This window comes from Bubalus kerabau, chromosome 8, assembly GCF_029407905.1.
Source record: "Bubalus kerabau isolate K-KA32 ecotype Philippines breed swamp buffalo chromosome 8, PCC_UOA_SB_1v2, whole genome shotgun sequence".
NCBI lineage: Eukaryota > Metazoa > Chordata > Mammalia > Artiodactyla > Bovidae > Bubalus > Bubalus kerabau.
Genome location: NC_073631.1, coordinates 10597621 through 10622427, shown reverse-complemented (window position 1 = coordinate 10622427; position 24807 = coordinate 10597621). Strand labels below are relative to the sequence as shown.

The 24807-nt window shown below is 43.7% G+C and overlaps 1 protein-coding gene across 1 annotated transcript in view; it reads left to right on the top strand.

The window, feature by feature from the left end:
• Positions 1-22431, top strand: part of C8H7orf57 (chromosome 8 C7orf57 homolog) — a 29397-nt gene extending 6966 nt beyond the window's left edge. Inside the window, exons 3-9 of the mRNA XM_055589670.1 lie at positions 1351-1533; positions 3337-3445; positions 3887-4043; positions 16634-16731; positions 18280-18479; positions 19459-19473; positions 21562-22431. Of these exons, the coding sequence (XP_055445645.1) occupies positions 1351-1533; positions 3337-3445; positions 3887-4043; positions 16634-16731; positions 18280-18479; positions 19459-19473; positions 21562-21620 (821 nt within the window). The 3' untranslated portion in view covers positions 21621-22431. The remainder of the gene's footprint in view (positions 1-1350; positions 1534-3336; positions 3446-3886; positions 4044-16633; positions 16732-18279; positions 18480-19458; positions 19474-21561) is intronic.
• The last annotated feature ends 2376 nt before the right edge of the window (positions 22432-24807 follow it).

The following is a 24807-nucleotide window of genomic DNA, read 5'->3' as shown; positions in this document are numbered from 1 at the left end:
TTTAGGATTATTTGTTCTAGTTCTGTGAAAAATGTCATGGGTAATTTGATAGGGATCACGTTACAGCTGTAAATTGCTTTGGGTAGTATGGTCTTTTTAACAGTATTAATTCTTCCAACCTAGGAGCATGGGATATCTTTCCATTTCTTTAAATCATCTTCAGTTTCCCTTACAATTAGCAGCATATGTGTCTTCTGCCTCCTTGATCAGATTTATTCCTAAGTATTTTATTTTATTTATTTATTTTTGATGCTATTTTAAAAGGGATTTTTTTTTTTACTTTGTGATATTTCATTATTAGTATAAAGAAAGGCAACAGATTTCTGTATGCTAATCTTGTATCCTGCTATGTGGTTAAATTCATTTATCATTTTTGGTAGTTTTTGTTTGGAGTCTTTAGGGTTTTCTGTATGTAGTATCATGTCACTGTGTATAATGACAATTTTACCTCTTTCCGACCAATTTGAATACATTTTATTTATTTTTCTTTGTTGACTGCTCTGCCTAGGACTCCAGTACTATGTTGAATAGAAGTGGTAAGAATGGGCATCACTGTCTTGTTCCAGTGTTTAGTGGGGAGGTTTTCAGCTTTTTACCATTGAGTATTATGCTGGCTGTGTGTTTGTCATAGTAGCTTTTTATTATGTTGAAATAGGTCCCTCTGTGCCCACTTTGGTGAGAGTTTTTAATCATGAAATCTCAGTGTTTTAAAAGTCTAAGTTGATCAAATCTTGGCCAACTTTTGGCCACATAGTCCAGAGACTTGCCCATGTTTAAGTGATTTTGGATCTTTCTGGAATGTGTGGGTACATGATGCATGCTCAGTCGTGTCTGACTCTTTGCGACCCCATAGACTGTATAGCCCATCTGGGTCCATGGGATTTACAGGCAAGAATACTGGAGTGGGTTGCCATTTCTTGCTCCATCAGGAATGCATACTCCCTGGCATATCCAGAAATGCAGTCAAGTCCCAATTCAGGGAAGATTGAAGGAGAAGAGAGATAGACAATTAGGGAATTTGGAAACCTCACTGGGAGGCTAAGACTCCCAGGGAAGGGCTCTGGTCTCACTGCTTTGGGACAGCGGGGCAGCTGGGCGCAGAGGCCAGCCGGCCCCCTCGAGGGTGTTCTCCTGCTGGGCACTGTGGCTGCTGCTGGTGGCCTTTAGGATCTGCCGACTACATGACCGCAGGGAGACGCGTCAGGTAACAGGTGTTCAGAAGAGGGCAATTTCTCCTTTGCCTGTGTCCTGGGGAGGGTGAGACAGCCTCCTTGATGTCTCCTGGGCAGGGGACCAAGCCAGCTTGGGTTCTGTGAGTAACATCCCGACCCTGGGCCTCCTCTTCCCTAGACTGGTATTACCACCTTCCTGTGAAGCAGTCAGAGAAGGCCGTGGACGCCCCGCCAGCATCACAGATTCCTGGCCTCAGCGACCCGAGGGAAGCCCCTGGGCACACGCTTGGGCTGCGGAGGTACTGGGTGAAGGAGACAGACTCGGAGTACGTGAAGCTGGCCAAGCAAGGTGGCCGCCCTGGTGAGTGCTTTTGTGTGTGTGGGGGCGGTGGGCAGGTGGTGTGACCTTGTCGTCTGGACATCCAGATGCCAACTGTGATCTGGACACATGTTACTGTCAAGTGTAGGAATTTTGCCTGAGGTCATAGGACATCCAGGTCACCTGTCACAGCCCAGGGTGCAGACTCTTCAGGGACATACTGCCGTTTATGGGAAAGACCGGCTGGACTGTGCATTCACCAGACTGGGATTTTCTTTGGATTTCTCCTGAGCACCACCCTGGGGTGACTCCCACGCCAGCCTCACTGTCTAACTGCAGAGTCGTGGTCTCTGCACTGACTGAGGTCACCCTTCGGGGGGTAAGAAGGCGTTGCGCCTTCATCAGTTGCCCGTGAAGCGTCTTTGCTTCCTGTTGCTCGGTCTCCTCTTCCCTCAGGGGTGTATTAATATGTTCTGCATGGTAGAGACTGATGAGTGTCAGCGGTGACGCTGACCAACATCCGACCTTTATCCACGATTTCGCTGAGAAAGTCTTGCTCAGTTGTGCTAACTCAGGTTGCTGCTCAGGTTAGGAGTCACGTCTGGAACACCTTCTGCCGGGCCTTTGTGGAGAGCAACCCTGAGAAACGCTGACCTTTCTCTTTCTGGCCGCCGTTCCTTCCGTGAAGGTTGTCACGGAGAAGGTGGGCTATGTGGCAGATGGTGGCATCTGGGCCGTGATGCTACCAAGCCCAGAACAGACTGTGTGACTCGTTGCGTGTGAAGCACAGAAGCAGGGTCCCCTCCTCACTCTGAGCCTCGGGCTAAAAGAACATCAGTGGGACAGCTGGCGAAATCTGAATAAGATCTGTAATTGGATAAAAGGATTGCATCACACTGACTTCCTGATTTTGATCACTGCGCTGTGATTATGTCATAACCGTCACTGGAAACACCCCACGTGGTCCCCCAAAGAGCAACAGACAGTGACAATGCTAATGGGGGAGAGAGAGAAAGAACGAGCAAATGGGAAACGAAGCATGGTGTTTGGGGAATCTGGGTGACAGGTATAGCGGAATTCATACCATTTGAGGGAACTCTTGTCTACATTTTAAATATTTAAAAAATGAAAGTTCAAATAATAAAAAAGTTTCAAATGTCTACTAATAGTATCGGCCACTGCCCCGCTTAGCAGGCAAAACCTGCTTAGCAGGCAAACCAGTCACTCCCAGCTGGGGCCTGTCGACCCCCTGCCTGAGCCGCCCCTGTGAAAAGCCTCCAGCCTGGGGGAGGGGGACGAAGACCTGGCAGCAAGTGGGTGGGTTGGGAGCTGGAGTGAGTCTCTGTGCCTCTCAGCCTGGCTCTGAAGGGGACATCGGTTAACAGGACCCCTACTCTCATGATTTAGAGGGGCTGGTGCCCGCTTCCCACCAGAAACCTGGAGGCTTACCCCAGAAATGCCCCGGGTGTGAAGGAGTAGGGACACAGAACAGACCCTCCTGGGCTGAGAGAGGAGACAGCAAGCCGCCCCCTGGCCCCCGGCCCGATGAGTTTTGTCTCCACAGTCGTTGGCCTGGAGCAATGACACCCCCCACCTCCTCCAGGGACGCTTGGATGAGAGGAGGAGGTGGCGGGGCAGAGTGAGGGGCTGTTCTCTAGGCACCAGGCAGAACTGGCAGGTGAGAACCAGGGACACCCTGACGTCCGCCCCCTGCCCCCCGACCCCAGTCAGAGAAGCCCAGGAGGAAGCCCAGTTCCCTTGTCAGCAGCAGGGACCTGCTGGCTGGTGATGCTCAGGCTCGGATGGGGGTGGTGATGCTCACCGCCGCGTCTTTTTGCCTTCGAGATCTGTTGAAGCACTTTGCCCCCGGGACCACGAAGGGCTGCCCGGTGGCCTACTCCTTGCCAGACTGGTACATCCACCACAGCAAGCCGTCGACAGCAGACCAGAGACAGTGAGTGTCCTGACCCCACGTTGCAGCCACCGCCCAGCCCTGCACCCTCAGCCTCTGACTTTGCTCCCGGCCACTCCGCCTGCAGCCTCCTTGCCCCTGCAGCCCTTTTCTCTCTCACCCTTCCTGGCACTCTGTTGGCTGCCCAGCTTCTCCTGGGCCCTGCATCCCGGAGGCTTCCCCCCTTCCCTGCTGTCTTTTCCCTCCCTTCTTCCCTCCCTTCCCTCCCCCTCTCAACTCTTCCCCTTGCCTTCCTCCTTTCCCCCAGCTAAGAGTTGGAAGTTTATCCTAGCTGAATGAGGAGCCAAGAAAATGAGGGGTGGGGGGAGGTGGACGGGGCCTGGAGAAGGTCAGTACCGGGTGCTGGAGTTGGGGAAGCAGGGGAGGGGGAATCCGGAGGTGGTCCTAAGCAGCTGGCCAGGGCCCTTCCCTTTGTTTCTGCAGGGTCCCTGCTGTGTCCATACCTGACTACATGGTTTATGAAGAGTTTAACCCAGATCAGTCCACTGGCAACTTCGAGTCCAGAATGGGCCCCTTTGACTTTGACATGAAGACGATTTGGCAAAGAGAGGCTGAGGAACTTGAAAAGAAGAAAAAAAAGGTGACAGGAGCACCAGATAGATAGCATGGCATTGCTTGTCAGCTGTGTGTGTCTCCTGGCCCCGGAATCTGCCTTTTAAGTTTGATTTTTTCAAAGGCCAGTTGTTGTTCAGTCGCTCAGTCATATCCCACTCTTTGCAACCCCATGGACTGCAGCACACTAATCTTCCCTGTCCGTCACCATCTCCCAGAGTTTGCTCAAACTCATGTCCATTGACTCGGTGATGCCATCCATCTGATCCTCTCTCATCCCCTTCTCCTCCTGCCTTCAAACTTTCCCAGAATCAGAGTCTTTTCCAGTGAGTTGGCTCTTCGCATCAGATAGCCAAAGTATTGGAAAATACAAAGGTCAGAGGCCAAAATAAATTAACTTCCTTTTCTCCTTTTTTTTTATAATAACATTTTTTAAATATAGATTTATTTATTTTAATTGGAGGCTAATTACTTTACAATATTGTATTGGTTTTGCCATACATCAACATGAATCCGCCATGGGTATACACGTGTTCCCCATCCTGAACCCCCCTCCCACGTCCCTCCCCGTACCATCCCTCTGGGTCATCCCAGTGCACCAGCCCCAAGCATCCTGTATCATGCATCAAACCTGGACTGGTGATTCGTTTCATATATGATATTATACATGTTTCAATGCCATTCTCCCAAATCATCCCACTGTCTCCCTCTCCCACAGAGTCCAAAAGACTGTTCTATACATCCGTGTCTCTTTTGCTATCTCGCATATAGGGTTATCATTACCATCTTTCTAAATTCCATATATATGCGTTAGTATACTGTATTGGTGTTTTTCTTACTGGCTTACTTCACTCTGTATAATAGACTCCAGTTTCATCCACCTCATTAGAACTGATTCAAATGTATTCTTTCCATTGTGCATATGTACCACAGCTTTCTTATCCATTCATCTGCTGATGGACATCTAGGTTGCTTCCACATCCTGACTATTATAAACAGTGCTGCGATGAACATTGGGGGTACATATGTCTCTTTCAGTTCTGGTTTCCTTGGTATGTATGCCCAGTAGTGGGATTGCTGGGTTATAAGACAGTTCTATTTCCAGTTTTTTAAGGAATCTCCACACTGTTCTCCATAGTGGCTGTACTAGTTTGTATTCTCACCAACAGTGTCAGAGGGTTCCCTTTTCTCCACACCCTCTCCAGCATTTATTGCTTGTAGACGTTTGGATCGCAGCCATTCTGACTGGTGTGAAATGGTACCTCATTGTGGTTTTGATTTGCATTTCTCTGATAATGAGTGATGTTGAGCATTTTTTCATGTGTTTGTTAGCCATCTGTATGTCTTCTTTGGAGAAATGTCTGTTTAGTTCTTTGGCCCATTTTTTGATTGGGTCGTTTATTTTTCTGGAATTGAGCTGCAGGAGTTGCTTGTATATTTTTGAGATTAGTTCTTTGTCAGTTGCTTCATTTGCTATTATTTTCTCCCATTCTGAAGGCTGTCTTTTCACCTTGCTTATAGTTTCCTTCGTTGTGCAGAAGCTTTTAATTTTAATTAAGTCCCATTTGTTTATTTTTGCTTTTATTTCCAATATTTTGGGAGGTGGGTCATAAAGGATCCTGCTGTGATTTATGTCGGAGAGTGATTTACCTATGTTCTCCTCTAGGAGTTTTATAGTTTCTTGTCTTATGTTTAGATCTTTAATCCATTTTGAGTTTATTTTTGTGTATGGTGTTAGAAAGTATTGTAGTTTCATTCGTTTACAAGTGGTTGACCAGTTTTCCCAGCACCACTTGTTAAAGAGATTGTCTTTTCTCCATTGTATATGCTTGCCTCCTTTGTCAAAGATAAGGTGTCCATAGGTGCATGGGTTTATCTCTGGGCTTTGTATTTTGTTCCATTGATCTATATTTCTGTCTTTGTGCCAGTACCATACTGTCTTGATGACTATGGCTTTGTAGTAGAGCCTGAAGTCAGGCAGGTTGATTCTTCCAGTTCCATTCTTCTTTCTCAAGATTGCTTTGGCTATTCAAGGTTTTTTTTGTATTTCCATACAAATTGTGAAATTATTTGTTCTAGCTCTGTGAAAAATACCGTTGGTATCTTGATAGGGATTGCATTGAATCTATAGATTGCTTTGGGTAGTATACTCATTTTCACTATATTGATTCTTCCAATCCATGAACACGGTATATTTCTCCATCTATTAGTGTCCTCTTTGATTTCTTTGACCAGTGTTTTATACTTTTCTATATATAGGTCTTTTGTTTCTCTAGGTAGATATATTCCTAAGTATTTTATTCTTTTCATTGCAGTGTGAATGGAATTGTTTCCTTAATTTCTCTTTCTATTTTCTCATTATTAGTGCATAGGAATGCAAGGGATTTCTGTGTGTTGATTTTATGTCCTGCAACTTTACTATATTCATTGATTAGTTCTAGTAATTTTCTGGAGTCTTTAGGGTTTTCTATGTAGAGGATCATGTCATCTGCAAACAGTGAGAGTTTTACTTCTTCTTTTCCAATTTGGATTCCTTTTATTTCTTTTTCTGCTCTGATTGCTGTGACCAAAACTTCCAAAACTATGTTGAATAGTAGTGGTGAAAGTGGGCACCCTTGTCTTGTTCCTGACTTTAGGGGAAATGTTTTCAATTTTTCACCATTGAGGATAATGTTTGCTGTGGGTTTGTCATATATAGCTATTATGATGTTGAGGTGTGTTCCTTCTATTCCTGCTTTCTGGAGAGTTTTTATCATAAATGGATGTTGAATTTTGTCAAAGGCTTTCTCTGCATCTATTGAGACAATCATATGGCTTTTATTTTTCAATTTGTTAATGTGGTGTATTACATTGCTTGATTTGCGGATATTGAAGAATCCTTGCATCTCTGGGATAAAGCCCACTTGATCATGGTGTATGATCTTTTTAATGTGTTGTTGGTTTCTGGTTGCTAGAATTTTGTTAAGGATTTTTGCATCAATGTTCATCAGTGATATTGGCATGTAGTTTTCTTTTTTTGTGGCATCTTTGTCAGGTTTCGGTATTAGGGTGATGGTGGCTTCATAGAATGAGTTTGGAAGTTTACCTTCCTCTGCAACTTTCTGGAAGAGTTTGAGTAGGATAGGTGTTAGCTCTTCTCTAAATTTTTGGTAGCATTCAGCTGTGAAGCCATCTGGACTTGGGCTTTTGTTTGCTGGAAGATTTCTGATTATAGTTTCAATTTCTGTGCTTGTCATGGGTCTGTTAAGATTTTGTTTTTCCTCCTGGTTCAGTTTTGAAAAGTTGTACTTTTCTAAGAATTTGTCCATTTCTTCCACGTTATCCATTTTATTGGCATATAATTGCTGATAGTAGTCTCTTATGATCCTTTGTATTTCTGTGTTGTCTGTTGTGATCTCTCCATTCTCATTTTGAATTTTATTGATTTGATTTTTCTCCCTTTGTTTCTTGATGAGTCTGGCTAATGGTTTGTCAATTTTATTTATCTTCTCAAAGAACCAGCTTTTGGCTTTGTTGATTTTTGCTACGGTCTCTTTTGTTTCTTTTGCATTTTTTTCTGCCCTATGTTTTAAGATTTCTTTCCTTCTACTAACCCTGGGGTTCTTCATTTCTTCCTTTTCTAGTTGCTTTAGGTGTAGAGTTAGGTTATTTATTTGACTTTTTTCTTGTTTCTTGAGGTATGCCTGTATTGCTATGAACCTCCCTCTTAGCACTGCTTTTACAGTGTTCCACAGGTTTTGGGTTGTTGTGTTTTCATTTTCATTTGTTTCTATGCATATTTTGATTTCTTTTTTTATTTCTCCTGTGATTTGTTGGTTATTCAGCAGCGTGTTGTTCAGCCTCCATATGTTGGAATTTTTAATAGTTTTTCTCCTGTAATTGATATCTAATCTTACTGCATTGTGGTCAGAAAAGATGCTTGGAATGATTTCACTTTTTTTGAATTTACCAAGGCTAGATTTATGGCCCAGGATGTGATCTATCCTGGAGATGGTTCCATGTGTGCTTGAGAAAAAGGTGAAATTCATTGTTTTAGGGTGAAATATCTTATAGATATCAATTAGGTCTAACTGGTCTATTGTATCATTTAAAGTTTGTGTTTCCTTGTTGATTTTCTGTTTAGTTGATTTATCCATAGGTGTGAGTGGGGTATTAAAGTCTTCCACTATTATTGTGTTATTGTTAATTTACCCTTTCATACTTGTTAGCATTTGTCTTACATATTGCGGTGCTCCTATCTTGGGTGCATATATATTTATAATTGTTATATCTTCTTCTTGGATTGATCCTTTGATCATTATGTAGTGTCCTTCTTTGTCTCTTTTCATAGCCTTTGTTTTAAAGTCTATTTTATCTGATATGAGTATTGCTACTCCTGCTTTCTTTTGGTCTCTATTTGCATGGAATATCTTTTTCCAGCCCTTCACTTTCAGTCTGTATGTGTCCCCTGTTTTGAGGTGGGTCTCTTGTAGACAACATACATAGGGGTCTTGTTTTTGTATTCATTCAGCCAGTCTTTGTCTTTTGGTTGGAGCATTCAACCCATTTACATTTAAGGTAATTATTGATAAGTATGATCCTGTTGCCATTTACTTTATTGCTTTGGGTTCAAGTTTATACACCCTTTTTGTGCTTCCTGTCTAGAGAAGATCCTTTAGCATTTGTTGGAGAGCTGGTTTGGTGGTGCTGAATTCTTTCAGCTTTTGCTTGTCTGTAAAGCTTTTGATTTCTCCTTCATATTTGAATGAGATCCTTGCTGGGTACAGTAGTCTGGGCTGTAGGTTATTTTCTTTCATCACTTTAAGTATGTCCTGCCATTCCCTTCTGGCCTGAAGAGTTTCTATTGAAAGATCAGCTGTTATCCTTATGGGAATCCCCTTTGTGTTATTTGTTGTTTTTCCCTTGCTGTTTTTAATATTTGTTCTTTGTGTTTGATCTTTGTTAATTTGATTAATATGTGTCTTGGGGTGTTTTGCCTTGGGTTTATCCTGTATAGGACTCTCTGGGTTTCTTGGACTTGGGTGATTATTTCCTTCCCCATTTTAGGGAAGTTTTCAACTATTATCTTCTCAAGTATTTTCTCAGGGTCTTTCTTTTTGTCTTCTTCTTCTGGGACTCCTATGATTTGAATGTTGGGATGTTTAACATTGGTCCTGGAGGTCTCTGAGATTGTCCCCATTTCTTTTAATTCATTTTTCTTTTTTTCCTCAATGATTCATTTATTTCTACCATTCTATCTTCTATTTCACTAATCCTATCTTCTGCCTCTGTTATTCTACTATTTGTTGCCTCCAGAGTGTTTTTGATCTCATATATTGCATTATTCATTATATACTGACTCTTTTTATTTCTTCTAGGTCCTTGTTAAGCCTTTCTTGCATCTTCTCAATCCTTGTCTCCAGGCTATTTATCTGTGATTCCATTTTGATTTCAAGATTTTGGATCATTTTCACTATCATTATTCAGAATTCTTTATCAGGTAGATTCCCTATCTCTTCCTCTTTTGTTTGGTTTGGTGGGCATTTATCCTGTTCCTTTACCTGCTGGGTATTCCTCTGTCTCTTCATCCTGTTTATATTGCTGTGTTTGGGTGGCCTTTATGTATTCTGGCAGTTTGTAGAGTTCTCTTTATTGTGGAGTTTCCTCACAGTGGGTGAGGTTGTATGGGTGGCTTGTCAAAGTTTCCTGGTTAGGGAAGCTTGTGTTGGGTGTTCTGGTGGGTGCAGCTGAATTTCTTCTCTCTGGAGTGCAATGAATTGTCCAGTAATGAGTTAAGAGATGTCATTGGGTTTGGAGTGACTTTGGGCAGCCTGTATATTGAAGCTCAGGACTGTGTTCCTGTGTTGCTGGAAAATTTGCATGGTATGTCTTGCTCTGGAACTTGTTGGCCCTTGGGTGGTGCTTGGTTTCAGTGTAGGTATGGAGGCGTTTGATGAACTCCTGTTGATTAATGTTCCCTGGAGTCAGGGGTTCTCTGGTGTTCTCAGGATTTGGACTTAAGCCTCCTGCTTCTGGTTTTCAGTCTTAATTTTACAGTGGCCTCAAGACTTCTTCATCTATACAGCACTGTTGATAAAACATCTAGGTTAAAGATGAAAAGCTTCTCCACAGTGATGGACACCCAGAGAGGTTCACAGAGTTACATGGAGAAGAGAAGAGGGAGGAGGGAGTTAGAGGTGACCCGAATGAGATGAAGTGGAATCAAAAGAGAAGAGAGCAAGCTAGTCAGTAATCACTTCCTTATGTGTACTCCACAGTCTGGATCCCTCAGAGATGTTCACAGAGTTATACAGAGAAGAGAAGAGGGAGGAAGGAGACAGAGGTGGCCAGGAGGAAAAAAGGGGGGAATCAAAAGGAGAGAGACAGATCCAGCCAGTAATCAGTTCCCCAAGTTTTCTCTACCATCTGGAACACACAAAGAGATTCACAGAGTTGGGTAGAGAAGAGAAGGGGGAGGGAGGAGATAGAGGCGACCTGGTGGAGAAAAAGGAGAGTCCAAAGAGGGAGAGCAGTCAAGCCAGTAATCTTGCTCCCAAGTAAAAATGGGTACTAAAGATTGGGTTCTTAAAAGGAACAAAATTGATAACAAATACCAAAAAGCAAAGATTAAAAATCTAGAGTAGAGGTTGGATTTTCAAAAATACAATATTAAAGAAAAGAAAAAAAAGTCACAAAAATTATAAAAAAAAAAAAAATATATATATATATATATGAAGTTTGCTTTTAAAAAATAGGATCTTTTTTTTTGCAGAGTAATAATAGGTTATAAAAATGAAAATTAAAGGCATAATAGAGGACTTAAACTTTTTTAAAATTTAAAAAAATGATAGTAAAAATAGTAAAAATATATCTAAGACTTTCTCTGGTGTTGTTGTGGGCAGTGTGGGGTCAGTTCATTTTCGGATAGTTCCTTGGTCTGGCTTATATTTCTCAAGATCTATAGGCCCCTTCCTAAGTAGTCAGTACTAACTACAGGGTTTTAATCTATTGCACCTGTCACTTCCAAGGCGGTTCCCTCGGTTTTAGCTTCTGTTTGCTGGTCTCTTCAGTGTCTGATTTCCACACTGACAAAAGGGGGTGGTGGTGGACACTTTTTTAGGCTCACTTGTTCAGTCGCGCTGTGGGGAGGGAGGGACACTGCTAACAAATAACACTGGCATGTGCTCGCAGTGTCTCAGCCACACTGGGCCTGCCCCCGCTCATGGTGCGTGTGCCCTCCCTGCCCACACTGCTCAGGCTCTAGGTTGCTTCACCGGGAACCGTCTGAGGTCGGCCCTGGGCTGCATGCACCTCCCAGGTCTAAGCCACTCAGGTTCAGGCACTCGGGTAGTCCTCAGAGGCGCAGACTTGGTTGGGCCTGCATTTTGTGCCTGTCCCAGGTCTGAGCAGCTCAGGTGACCAGGTGTTTGGCGAGTGTGGTTGCTGCAACTTATCTCCTCCCCCATCCCTGCCGCTCGGTTTTCTGGGTATACAACCAGCACACCTTCTCAGGCGGATGTTGACCATCCAGAATCCCAAGAAGTCTTAGTTAGTGAAGAAGCCTGCTTGCAGTTTGGTAGATAATGCCACTCTGGGGCCGCGATTGCCCCCTTCCAGCTCTGGCTGCCTGTCACTGGAGGGGGATGGTCTGCAGTCGGCTAGCTCTGTTCAGTCCTTTGTTCTGTGAGCGGGCCTGACAGTGTCTTAGGTTAGGGCTTTGGGCGTGGTAGCTCTCGGGCAGTCTGGTTTGCTACGGCAAGTTAGTTCCCTCAGATTGTCCTCAGGGCATTCAGGCCTGGTCCTTACTCTAAGCAATGCAGCCCGCGCCTCCCTGCCCAGCCCATGCTTGCTAGTGGCGGGTGCAGGCGTCTGCGCTGCTTCTCCGCTGGGGGAGTTACCGCTGGACATGTAATCTGTGGTTTTTAATTATTTATTTTTCCTCCCAGTTATGTTGCCCTCTGTGGTTCCAAGGCTCATGACAGACTCGGCAGTGAGAGTGTTTCCTGGTGTTTGGAAACTTCTTTCTTTTAAAAACTCCCTTCCCGGGACAGAGCTCCATCCCTACCTCTTTTGTCTCTCTTTTGTCTTTTATATTTTTTTCTACCTCCTTTCAAAGACAATGGGCTGCTTTTCTGGGTGCCTGATGTCCTCTGCTGGCATTCAGAAGTTGTTTTGTGGAATTTACTCAGCGTTTAAATGTTCTTTTGATGAATCTGTGGGGGAGAAAGTGGTCTACCCATCCTATTCCTCCGCCATCTCAGGACTGCCCGCCCCTTTTCTCTTTATGAACATCAAACCTGTGAGGTGAGACTGCCTTTTGTTTAAGGAGCTGACATGGGGAAAGTTGGCCACCACTTCTCATCTGCCCAGATAGGAAGGGCGTTATCCAGTTTCTGAACGAGCCCATTCTGTTTGACAGTTTAAGGTAAAATTCCCCAGAATACTGTGTGGACAGGAAGGGAAGAGGAGACAGTGCTTCGCAGCTGCACAAACCCTGCAGGTGTATTTGACCTTGAAGGAATGCTGGCTCCAGGGTGACACACTTTCAAGGCATTTCTGTTTCACGGGAGCCATGGAAGGCCATCCCTTGTTGGTGGCTTTATGGTGGTGTCTCAGTTCAGAGGCCATTGGTCACGGCTCCTGGGATGTGGGGATCTGTGGGTGAGCTGGTGATGTTCATGTTAAAACTAGCAGCCGTGTCCTGGCGATGAGCCAGCCTTGCCACCCTCACACTCTCTCTCTCTCTCTCTCACACACACACACACACACACACACACACACACACCAACCCTGCCTTGCCAGGGAGTAGCCTTGCGGCCCACTTCCCAGTGTCTAGTTGGAGGAGAAACCTTGGAAGTTTATTTTGGGGCTTGGAAAATTGAGCCCCATGGGCAGGGTCAGCTGCCTATATTTAGCTGGCTGTTTGCCCCCAAGACACCCAGTCCCATCCCTGATCCTGGGTCTTGGCGTTTACACGATTACTGAATGAGCTGCTCTCAGGAACATGCATGTTCCTGACAACACCTCCCAGCAATACCCAGAGCCTTCGGATAGATGGTAAACAGGGTTGGTGCACATGCCCTGTTAAAGGCTGAAATGCTGCATTGCCCCCAAACCATGGACAGGGTCATCCAGGGGCTGAGAAAGTGCAGGGCTGAGAAAGTGTGGGGAGCAAGCCCGTTCTATCCTGTGTTTCTCTGCACAGGTGAGGCTCAGTTCAGTTCAGTTGCTCACTCATGTCCGACTCTTTGCGACCCCATGGACTGCAACACCCCAGGCTTCCCTGTCCATCACCAACTCCTGGAGCTTGCTCAAACTCATGTCCATCGATGATGTCATCCAACCATCTCTTCTGTCGTCCCCTTCTCCTCCTGCCTTCAATCTTTCCCAGCATCAAGGTCTTTTCCAATGAGTCAGTTCTTCACATCAGGTGGCCAAAGTATTGGAGTTTCAGCTTCAGCATCAGTCCTTCCAATGAATATTCAGGACTGATTTTCTTTAGGACTGACTGGTTTGATCTCCTTGTAGTCCATGGGATTCTTCAAGAGTCTTCTCCAACACCATAGTTCAAAAGCATCAGTTCTTTGGCACTGAGCTTTCTTTATAGTCCAACTGTCACATCCATACATGACTACTGGAAAAACAATGGCTTTGACTAGGTGGGCCTTTGTTGGCAAAGTAATGTCTCTGCTTTTTAATATGCTGTCTAGGTTGGTCATAGCTTTTCTTCCGAGGAGCAAGCATCTTTTAATTTCATGGCTGCAGTCACCATCTATAGTGATTTTGGAGCACAAGAAAATAAAGTCTCTCACTGTTTCCATTGTTTCTCCATCTATTTGCCATGGAGTGATGGGACTGGATCCCATGATCTTAGTTTTCTGAATGTTGAGTTAAAGTCAGCTTTTTCATTCCTCTTTCACTGTCATCAAGAGGCTCTTTCATTCCTCTTCACTTTTTGTCATAAGGGTGGTGTCATCTGTGTATCTGAGGTTATTGATATTTCTCCTGGCAATCTTGATTCCAGCTGTGCTTCATCCAGCCCAGAATTTCACATGATGTACTCTGCATATAAGCTAAATAAGCAGGGTGACAATATACAGCATTGATGTACTCATTTCCCAATTTGGAGCTAGTCTGTGGTTTCATGTTTGGTTCTAACTGTTGCTTCTTCATCTGCATACAGGTTTCTCAGGAGGCAGGTCAGGTGGTCTGGTACTCCCATCTCTTTCCATGGTTTTTTCTATGCTTTTTCTTTTTTTGCTTTTTCTATGATTCAACAGATGTTGGCAATTTGATCTCTGTTTCCTGTGCTTTTTATAAATCCAGCTCAAACATCTGGAAGTTCACAGTTCATGTACTGTTTAAGCCTGGCTTGGAGAATTTTGAGCATGACTTTACTAGTGTGTGAAATGAGTGCAATCATGTGGTAGTTTGAGCATTCTTTGGCATTGCCCTTCATTGGAATTGGAATGAAAATTGACCTTTTCCAGTCCTGTGGCCAGTGCTAAGTTCTCCAGATTTGCTGGCATATTGAGTGCAGCACTTTCACAGCATCATCTTTTAGGATTTGAAATAGCTCAAGTGGAATTCCATCACTTCCACTAGCTTTGTTCATAGTGATGCTTTCTAAGGCCCACTTGACTTCACATTCCAGGATGTCTGGCTCTAGGTCAGTGATCATACCATTATGATTATCTGGGTTGTGAAGATATTTTTTGTACAGGTCTTCTATGTGTTCTTGCCACCTCTTCTTAATATCTTCTGCTTCTGTTAGGTCCATACCATTCCTGTCCTCTATTGTGCCTGTCTTGGCATAAAATGTTCCCTTGGTATCTCTAATTTTCTGGAAAAGATCTCTAGTCTTTCCCATTCTATTGTTTTCCTATTTCTTTTTTTTTTTTTTTTTTTTTTTTTTTTGGCATGGATCACTGAGTAAGGCTTTCTTATCTCTCCTTGCTTTACTTTGGAACTCTGCATTCAAATAGGTATATCTTTCCTTTTCTCCTTTGCCTTTCGCTTCTCTTCTTTTCTCAGCTATTTGTAAGGCCTCCTCAGACAACCTTTTTGCCCTTTTCCATTTCTTTTTCTTGGGGATGGTCTTGATCCCTGTACAGTGTCACAAACCTCTGTCCATAGTTCATCAGCATTCTGTCTATCAGATCTAATCCCTTGAGCCTATTTGTCACTTCCACTGTATAATCATAAAGGATTTGATTTAGGTCATACCTGAGTGGTCTAGTGGTTTTCCCTACTTTCTTCAATTTAAGCCTGAATTTGGCAATAAGGAGTTCATGATCTGAGCCACAGTAAGTTCCCAGTCTTGGTTTTGATGACTATATAGAGCTTCTCCATCTTCGGCTGCAAAGAATATAATCAATCTGATTCTGGTATTGACCATCTGGTGAATGTCCATGTGTCGAGTCGTGTCCTGTGTTGTTGGAAGAGGGCGTTTGCTATGACCAGTGCATTCTGTAGGGAAAACTCTGTTAGCCTTTGCCCTGCTTCATTTTATACTCCAAGTCCAAATTTGCCTGTTACTCCAGGTATCTCTTGACTTCCTAGTTTTGCATCCCAGTCCCCTTATGATGAAAAGGACATTACTGGGGGGTTTTTTGGGTGTCAGTTCTAGAATGTCTTGTAGGTCTCCTTAGAAGCATTCAACTTCAGCTTCTTCAGCATTACTGTTTGGGGCATAGACTTGGATTACTGTGATATTGGTTTGCCTTGGAAACAAACAGAGATCATTCTGTCATTTTTGACAATGCACCCAAGTACTGCATTTCAGACTCTTTTGTTGACTATGATGGCTACTCCATTTCTTCTATGGGATTCTTGCCCACAGTAGTAGATATAATGGTCATCTGAATTAAATTCACCCACTCCAGTCCATTTTAGTTCACTGATTCCTAAAATGTCAGTGTTCACTCTTGCCATCTCTTGTTTGGCCACTTCTCATTCACCAGTCACATCCTCAACTGGGCGTTGTTTTTGCTTTGGCACCGTCTCTTCATTCTTTTTTTTTTTAAGTTTTATTTATTTATTTATTTAACTTTACAATATTGTATTGGTTTTGCCATACATTGACTTGAATCTGCCATGGGTGTACATGTGTTCCTCATCCTGAACCCCCCTCCCGCCTCCCTCTCCATCCCATCCCTTTGGATTATCCCAGTGCTCCAGCCCCAAGCACCCTGTATCATGCGTCAAACCTGAACTAAACTGGCGATTTCTTTCACGTATGATATTTTACATGTTTCAACGCCTTTCTCCCATATCATCCTGCTCTCGCCCTCTCCCACAGAGTCTAAAAGACTGTTCTTTACATCTGTGTCTCTTTTGCTGTCTTGGATACTGGGTTATTGTTACCATCTTTCTAAATTCCATATATATGTGTTTGTATACTGTATTGGTGTTTTTCTTTCTGACTTACTTCACTCTGTATAACAGGCTCCAGTTTCATCCACCTCCATCTCTTCATTCTTATGGGAGTTATTTCTCCACTCTTCTCCTGTAGCATATTGGGCACCTACCGACCTGGGGAGTTCATCTTTCAGTGTCCTATCTTTTTGCCTTTTCATACTGTTCATGGGATTCTCAAGGCAAGAATACTGAAGTGGTTTGCCATTCCCTTCTCCACAGGTGAAGCTGCCAGCCATCAAGTCCAAGTATTCAAGCAAAGTGGGGACCCCTCTTGGCCACAGAGAGCCTGCAGGAAGCAAACTGTCCTTTCCACCCATGTAAGTGCATGGGCTGGGCAGCGCAGTCAGGATTCGGTGTGGGTTTGGTCTTTGGTCCAGGTGACAGGCACCCTCCCACACCACAGGCGGATGCTGCCTAAGGCTATTCACCTCCCAGCAGCAGGCTTCAGGGTTGTCCCTGCAGTTGCACAACCTCCCACGGCCCGGCCTGTCCACTGGCCTCTTCTCCCATCTCCCCTTCCCTCCTGACGCCCCCGGACCCTGTGGCCCCCTCTGTCCCCTTGTCGTCTCATGCGCCTGTGAGCGCGGGCTGAGTTCTCTCCTCCATCAGCCCGAGTGCTGCCTTCCCCCTCTCAGAAACCCCCTCACCCAGGCTCACCCTGTCAACCTGGGACCACTCGGCCTAATACGTGTGTGCTGCTCAGTCCTGCCGCCTTCTGTCCCTGGGGCCTGGCCTCCGGGGTCCATGCAAGTGAGCCCCCAACTCTGCATTCCGCTGGAGCATCCATCAGGTGCCCTGACGTGTGGGTAGTTGCCCGGCTGGAGAGAGGGCCCCTGATGCCTTCTATTTCTCTTCACTTTCCCAGAATCCCATTTTAGTGCCAGAACTAATGCCGTTAATTATCTGACTAATTCTTCAAATGGCTTCTCCACTAGTGGGCGGAGGGGAAGGGGAGCGATCAATCAGTTACATTATGTGTGACAAATGTCATGAGAGTGCTGCACTCAGACTATGAGGGCAAAAAAATTCTATCATCTACCTAACTGTCCATCTCTCTGTCTATCCATTTGTCCTTCTATATATTCCCCTATCATCTATCATCTATCTGTCATCCATCTTTCTGTCCTCTCTACCCATCCATACCCCCATCTGTCTATCATCTATTTATATCTATATTTCCATGTCTATCTCTCTGTCTATACACAGAAACAGGGAGAGCCATTCAGAGCCATTAGGAAGACCCCTAATAACAACAGACTGATTCACAAGTCAGAGCCTGAGGCTCAGAGGGAACAGGTGATGTAGGTGCCCTGTTTGACACCTGAGTCAGTGCTGCTTTGGCCATGTCGATCTCCTTGCCTCTCCGAACGCAGGTTGTGATAGGTCTGTAAATATACAGCCACAGAGGTAAATGGAGAGAAGGCAAAGCTGTGCAAAGAAGCAGAAGATAATCTGTAATGTGAACTGGGCAGAACTCACTAAGAAAATAATAATTTGTTGCAAATTGGTAGAGTCTGAGTCACTCATCCCTCCCCAGGGACAGGGCAGTGCTTTCAGGAGAAAGCTTTCTGGAGAATGCTGGAATTCTGCTTCTTCTCATTGGCTGTTCTGAAGAAAAGCTTTTGGAAGCTGAACTAAGTGTGAGCTGAACCAAGTATAAGTGTCCAGGGCGTGCTTGCTGGTCACTTCTTTATGTTTAAAAGTGGAGAGAGATTGAGAAAGAGGTGGAGAGAGGCAGGGAGAGAAGAGAACCGTCTCTATTATGTCTTTAGGAACAATAACACATGTAATTTACCATGAATATGTTTGCTTCTGGATTTTCATTCACCTTTTTACTTAAGTACTTAAATTTTTCTCTTTTTGAGACCTGGTCAAAGACCCAGTTCACCTACAAACTTTTCGAAACTGATTAGCAATGGATATAAGGATGAGTGGTTACAGCAGCAGGCGGACTCAGACAAGAGGGCCCCGCAGACCCCTCAGTCCTCTGTCTCATCTCCGTCCCCACTGGACGCTGAGCCGCCCGCAGACCCAGAGGCTCCCGGAGACACCACGGAAGCCGCAGGTGAGGCGCGTGGCCACCGAGGCCCCTTGTCTCATTCACTGTATCATAATGAGTGATCCAAAAGCCACATAAAAAACCTACAGAAGTATCGAGGTTACAGGCACACATGAGGATAATATGTATTTTATTTTTTTCCCTCTTTATTCGGATGAATAGCAAAAGTCATTATTTCTGTAGCTTTACATTTTCTTTTAGTTGTTGAAAATTCCGACGCTTCTTGTGTTGTACCACACCCATAATATCGATTTTAGTCTCCTGGATCCAAAAGGTTCTGACCCAAGCAATGATCGGTCTTCTCTGGGGCAGCTTCAGGAAAAGCCATGGTTTCTGAGAAGCACTAGCAGTTCACGTTGAAGTCGTGCCATTCTCAGCACTTCTTACACTTTGTCGTTAAACTTTACATATCAACAGTTTAGTCCTTTCCCTGAAATTTGCTACCCAGAAACTCTATTTGATTTTTAATAATCGCAGTCACAGGGACAGTTGGTCTTATTTTTTGGCCACGTCCGTCTTCAAGTCTATCGAGTACTATGCTTAGTTTCTGTTGTTCAGTCGCCAAGTCATGTCCAGCTCTGCGGCTCCATGGACTGCAGTAGGCGAGGCTTGCCTGTCCTTCATTGTCTCCCAGAGTAGGTAGCTCTAGGAATTATTGACCGTTTACCTTTAGGAAACATATTTTCACCCTGAGGCTTCAGTTCTCCGATTAAGGAGGCAGGAACTGTGTTATGTCTCTCCAAGCATCTCAAGTGTTTTATGTGAGATTTTATATATAAGTGTGATCTCTGTGCACCTTCCCGTCCAGTGGGCACCTCACTGCCCCAGCCACTGTCTTAATGACACGCTGTCTTCACTGTCACCGTGATGCCATCTTAAGTCATACAACCTTTTACTAATTTTTAAGTAATTATTAAAAGTAATTCTTTTAAAATTAGCCTGTCTTATTGAATTGAAAAACTAACATACTTGTTCTTTATTCCAGAGTCGGCTCCTCCGAGTGAGTATTTTTAGAGAAACTGACCTGCGTCCAAATATAAAACGTGTTTCAGACACACAGAACATTTCATGGACATAGTTCTCGAACCTGAAGCTGACGTATCTCAGAAGCCTGTGAGATCCCTCTCCAAACTGCTGGTGTCCTAACTACGAAAGCTGGTGCCATCTACCCCTTTAAAAATCGAGTTCTAGCAACAGAGTCTGGGGACAGCAAAAGAAGGAGCACTTACGTTATTACAATAAGATTAGTCTTTTATGCACATCACACAAGATAAAGCATAGTTCAGTTCACTTTAGAGACCTACATTTTATTAGGCATTGTGTGAGAGATGTGGGTTTAAATAATGGTAAAGAAGTGAAAGGGGCTTCCAAGATGACTCAGCGGTAAAGAATCAGTCAGGAGACACAGATTCAGCCTCTGAGTCAGGAAGATCCCCTGGAGAAGGGACTGGCAACTCACTCCAGTATTCTTGTCTGGAGAATCCCATGGACAGAGGAGCCTGGCAGGCTACAGTCCATGGGGTCACAAAAGAGTCAGATACGACTTGGCAACTGAGCACAAAGAATGAAAGGCCACGAGAGGGCCCCAACTTAAATACAGATGTGGCAGGCACCAAGGCCCGCCTACGGTCTCCAAGGGGTTTTATTGTCGTTTTTCTGCATCGTCTGAAGTAGATAGAATTTACTTAACCACCACCAAAATATCTTATCTGGTTAAAGAACATTAGTCTAAGGTTATATACTTCCAACTGGGAAATAAATCATTGCACGTGTTATATAATATCCATGTGTTTGAATTGCAGCAAGACCCTCTGAACCTCAGAGGAAATTTTTCACAGTTCAAAATTAGTGCTTGGGGCTGGTGCACTGGGACGACCCAGAGGGATGGTATGGGGAGGGAGGAGGGAGGAGGGTTCAGGATGGGGAACACATGTATACCTGTGGTGGATTCATTTTGATATTTGGCAAAACTAATACAATTATGTAAAGTTTAAAAATAAAATTAAATTAAAAAAAAAATTAGTGGAAGACCGAGTTGGCAGGAAAGGCCCTGTAACTTGGCAGAATCACCATGCAGTTGAGCCAACCGGCCTCTGTGCATTTCCTGGGTCGCTGAGCATCCCTACCTGGTGCCGACCCTCCCTCACCAAGACTTCTGATCTGCTGGGTGCTGCGGCTGACCTCGGCCACACTGCCCAAGGCCTCCTGGTTCTCCTGTCCATATCGGCTTTTCACTTGATAAACAGCAGTTGCCCACCCGGAGCATGTCTTTTCTTTCCATGGAAAGCACCACCTGCCCTCCACCACAGCCAGCCGCTGCAAGCCTAGACCTTATCAAGGCTTCTTGAATGTGTTCTCCCTCAACTCGACACAGAATTACTGTTTTTCACTGCAATTTTTGCAGCCACTCTAGGTGTTTCTGACACTGCCAGACAGCTGCCTTTAGGTGAGCGGCACTGTGTTGAGCATTTTTGGTCAGCAGAGCCTTCTCAGCACATGCGGGACTGACTCAGGGACCACCAGCTGCCTGCGACTTGGAAGCCGGTGTTTCTGACACGTGATTAGTCCTTGTGGGTAGGAGAGTACACTGGAATTTTATGTAGACTACAGTTATAATCCGGTAAATAGGCTTACTACTTTAGTAAATCAGTACAGAGACATTTCTTTTCTTTTATTTAAAATAAATTAATAAGTTAGGGACTTCCCTGACAGTCCAGGGGTCGATTTCCCCTTCCTATGCAGGGGTTGCAACTTTGATCTCTGATCAGGAAGCTAAGATGCCACCTGCCTCCTGGCCCCCCAAAAAACAAAACATGAAACAGAAACAATATTGTAACAAATTCAGTAAAGACTAAAAAATGGTACACATGAGCCTCTCAACCTTCTGACATGGCCCACACTCTGTCTGGGGACCCTGTTTCTCTCTAAATAAACCCACTTCTTACCTATCAAAAAAAAAACCAAAAGATGGTACACATTAAAAAAAATTAGCTTGCAAAAAAAAATACAATTAATAGGTTAGATTTTTAAATTTATTAAACAGGCCATCTTAATATCTTTCTCGTCAACTCTTTGTTTTACATTGCAGGTTCAGCAGCACCTCCACCTGACTCAACGCCCGTGGAGCTCAAACAAACCCGGACGTAAAGGGCATCCTGGATCTATGTTACGGCTATAGTCACAAGTCCCCTGTTATAGTTTATTAACACAGATTTTACAGAGTGACCCGTCTTAGAACAGATGTGAACTCCCTGCTGCATGGCGGTGCTGGTGTTGGGTTTTGTTTCTTGCGTCTCTCTGGGATGGCAGGCAAGTGGCCTTTGCCCCGCTGCGCCTTGCTGGCCTGGGATGTCTCAGGGCCGCTTCCTCCCCATGCTCAGCAGATAGCACGTCACCTCCTGCTGTGTGAGCCTCTGTGGGCCCTACCTCTTTTGAAATCAGCTGTTTAGATGCTTAACTGGAAAAAACTCACCCAAAAGCTTTTTCACTGTTTTGGTCCTGAAATTTTTGTAGAAATAATTTTTCTGTTACAAAACAGCATTTAATTCCAGAATATTGTGATACAGTTTATATTAAGAAAAAGATTGATTTGTTATACCTTGAAGTTTTAAACATTTAATATAAAAACATTGCAGCATTTTCTAGTTTTAAATGTTTGATAATATTTTTTGCATCAACTGAAATTCATAGTAGCAAACATTTATTGTTTTGCATTAAATAAAAATGTTTAAATACTTAATTTAGTATTCTTAACAAAAATGTTTTAATACAGAGACAGTGCTCTCATTTTATAAATTTCATTGCCATTTAAATGTAAGTAATTAGCATAAAATGTAGTTTTACATTTTGTACATTTAATTCATTAATAAAATAATAATTTTCTGCTGGAAGATTTTCAGACAGCCAAGTAAAGCCAGAGATATTTTGACTTCTTTCCCAGAATAAACTTATCATGTACTTGCTCACCTCAAATTGAGGTTTTCAGTTAATTCTTCATTTAAGGACACTGAGTTCAGCACATTGATCTGTATCCTTGAATCAGCCATAGGGAGATTGTGAGTGGTGTGTGCGCTGAACAGAGAGAGTTCACTTTAGGGGAAGGTGCCAACTTTCTTTCCTTTGTCACCTTTTTCTTCCTCTTCTTTAAAACCTGCCCCATCCTCACCCTTCCCTCCCCAAGAAAAAACCATCAGGAACAGATACAGTAGCTTAGTGTTAGTTGCTCTGTCGTGTCCAACTCTTTGTGACCCTATGGACTGTTGCCCACTAGGCTCCATGGGGATTCTCCAGGCAGGAATACTGGAGTGGGAGAAGATCCCTTCTCTAGGGGATCTTCCCGATCCAGGGATCAAACCTGGGTATCCTGCATGGCAGGCGGATTCTTTACTGTCTGAACCACCAGGGAAGCCCCAAACAGTAGCTTATGACTGTTTAATTCTCTTTTGAAGGTATTAGAGTACAGAAACCTGTGGTTTAGGGAGAGGACAGAGTTTGGAGCAGAGACCTATGACCAGACCCTGGTTCCATGCAGGGTCTCTGGTGTTTGTTACTGGTAAAAAACAAACCTGCAGTTAACTTTCTGCTTGGTAATAAACAACAGACTTTATGAAAACAGAAGTTTTGCACATTCCATCCAATTATTTTGAAGCAAAGGGCTTTTGCCAAAAGTAAGAAAATACAGCAAAATCATTCTAAAGAAAAATTGTCAGCTTCAACCAGCAAAAAAAGTGTTTAATGAAATACTTCTTTTACACACATGTGCATGCAGGCATGGGCAAACACACCCTTCCAGGTCCTCATGCTTTTGTGACAAGCATCTGGCAACCTCAGCTCACCACAGACTGCTCTCAGAGCTTAGCTCTGAGCCTCGGTGTCCTTCTTTCTCAAAAAGAGATACGTCCTATCCAAAGGCTGTTGTGAGGATTAACCAAAATAAGGTTCAACGAGGTTCCTGACACAACATCTGACACAGTACTCAATCATTCTCTCAGCTTTCAGATCCAGTGCTCCGTTTGGTGGTCAGCTTACCAATGAAGGGAGCCCCAGGCTCACAAAGGAAAACCTGCGTCCCTGGAAAAAGCTGTGATTCCTACCTCTGTCAACTGGTTTACTTTCCGTTTATACACAGCCTTGAGAACTGCCTGAAATGGGCCCATGGAAAGCAAAGCAGAAATTAGTGGAAAAGTGAAAAGACCAGAGAAGCGCTTCAAGGAGGAGAATGCAGAACAAAAGCAACTGTGAGGCAGCATGGAGAGAAAGCGGAAGTGAGTGTCAGGAGTTAGAGCAGACATGATGATGGAAGAGAATGAGGCTCTGAACCCCTCGATGGGCTTAACCTGAGTCCAAGAAACAGTTTAAAAAATTGGCCAGACTGTACCTTAAAAAGCAAAAGAAAGTCCAGATGGATTCATTGGCGAATTGTACCAAACATTGAAGAAATTATAATTTAATTATAATTATATAATATATAAAACAATTATATGTAATTGTTTATAATTATAAATAATTATAATTAAAATTTATGATTAATATATAATATAAACAATTATAAATATATAATTATAATCTGTAATTATATGAATTAATTATAATTATACTAATTCTACAATCTCTTCCAGAAGATAGAAGCAGAAAGAATAAGTCCTAAATCATTCATGAGATCATCATTATCTGGATACTAAATTCAGACAGACATTACAAGAAAATTATGGATGCAAATTAAAATATCTCTCATGAACATAGTTGCAAAAATCTCTAACAAAATATTAGCGAGTTAAATCCTAAAATAGGGACTTCCCTGGTGATCCAGTGGCTAAGATTCCATGTTCCCAATGTGGAGACTCAGGTTAGATCTTTGGTAAGGGAACCAGAGCCCAGATGCTGCCTGCAGCAACTAAGAGTTCATATGCCACAGGGGAAGATCTCATGTGATCCAGCAGATGCTGGCAATTTGATCTCTGGTTCCTCTGCCTTTTCTAAAACCAGCTTGAGGTTCACGGTTCACGTATTGCTGAAGCCTGCCTTGGAGAATTTTGAGCATTCCTTTACTAGCGTGTGAGATGAGTGCAATTGTGCGGTAGTTTGAGCATTCTTTGGCATTGCCTTTCTTTGGGATCGGAATGAAAACTGACCTTTTCCAGTCCTGTGGCCACTGCTGAGTTTTCCAAATTTGCTGGAAAATATTACTCACCCTTAGATGGACACCGCTATAAGGACTCTGAGGCTTGAGACTAGCAAGACGGGGTGGCCCAATGCCCCTCACCATCCCAGCTCAGCAGGAAGCAGTAGCCAGAAAGACCTTGACACCCATATTCCCAAAGAAATTTTAGCCTCC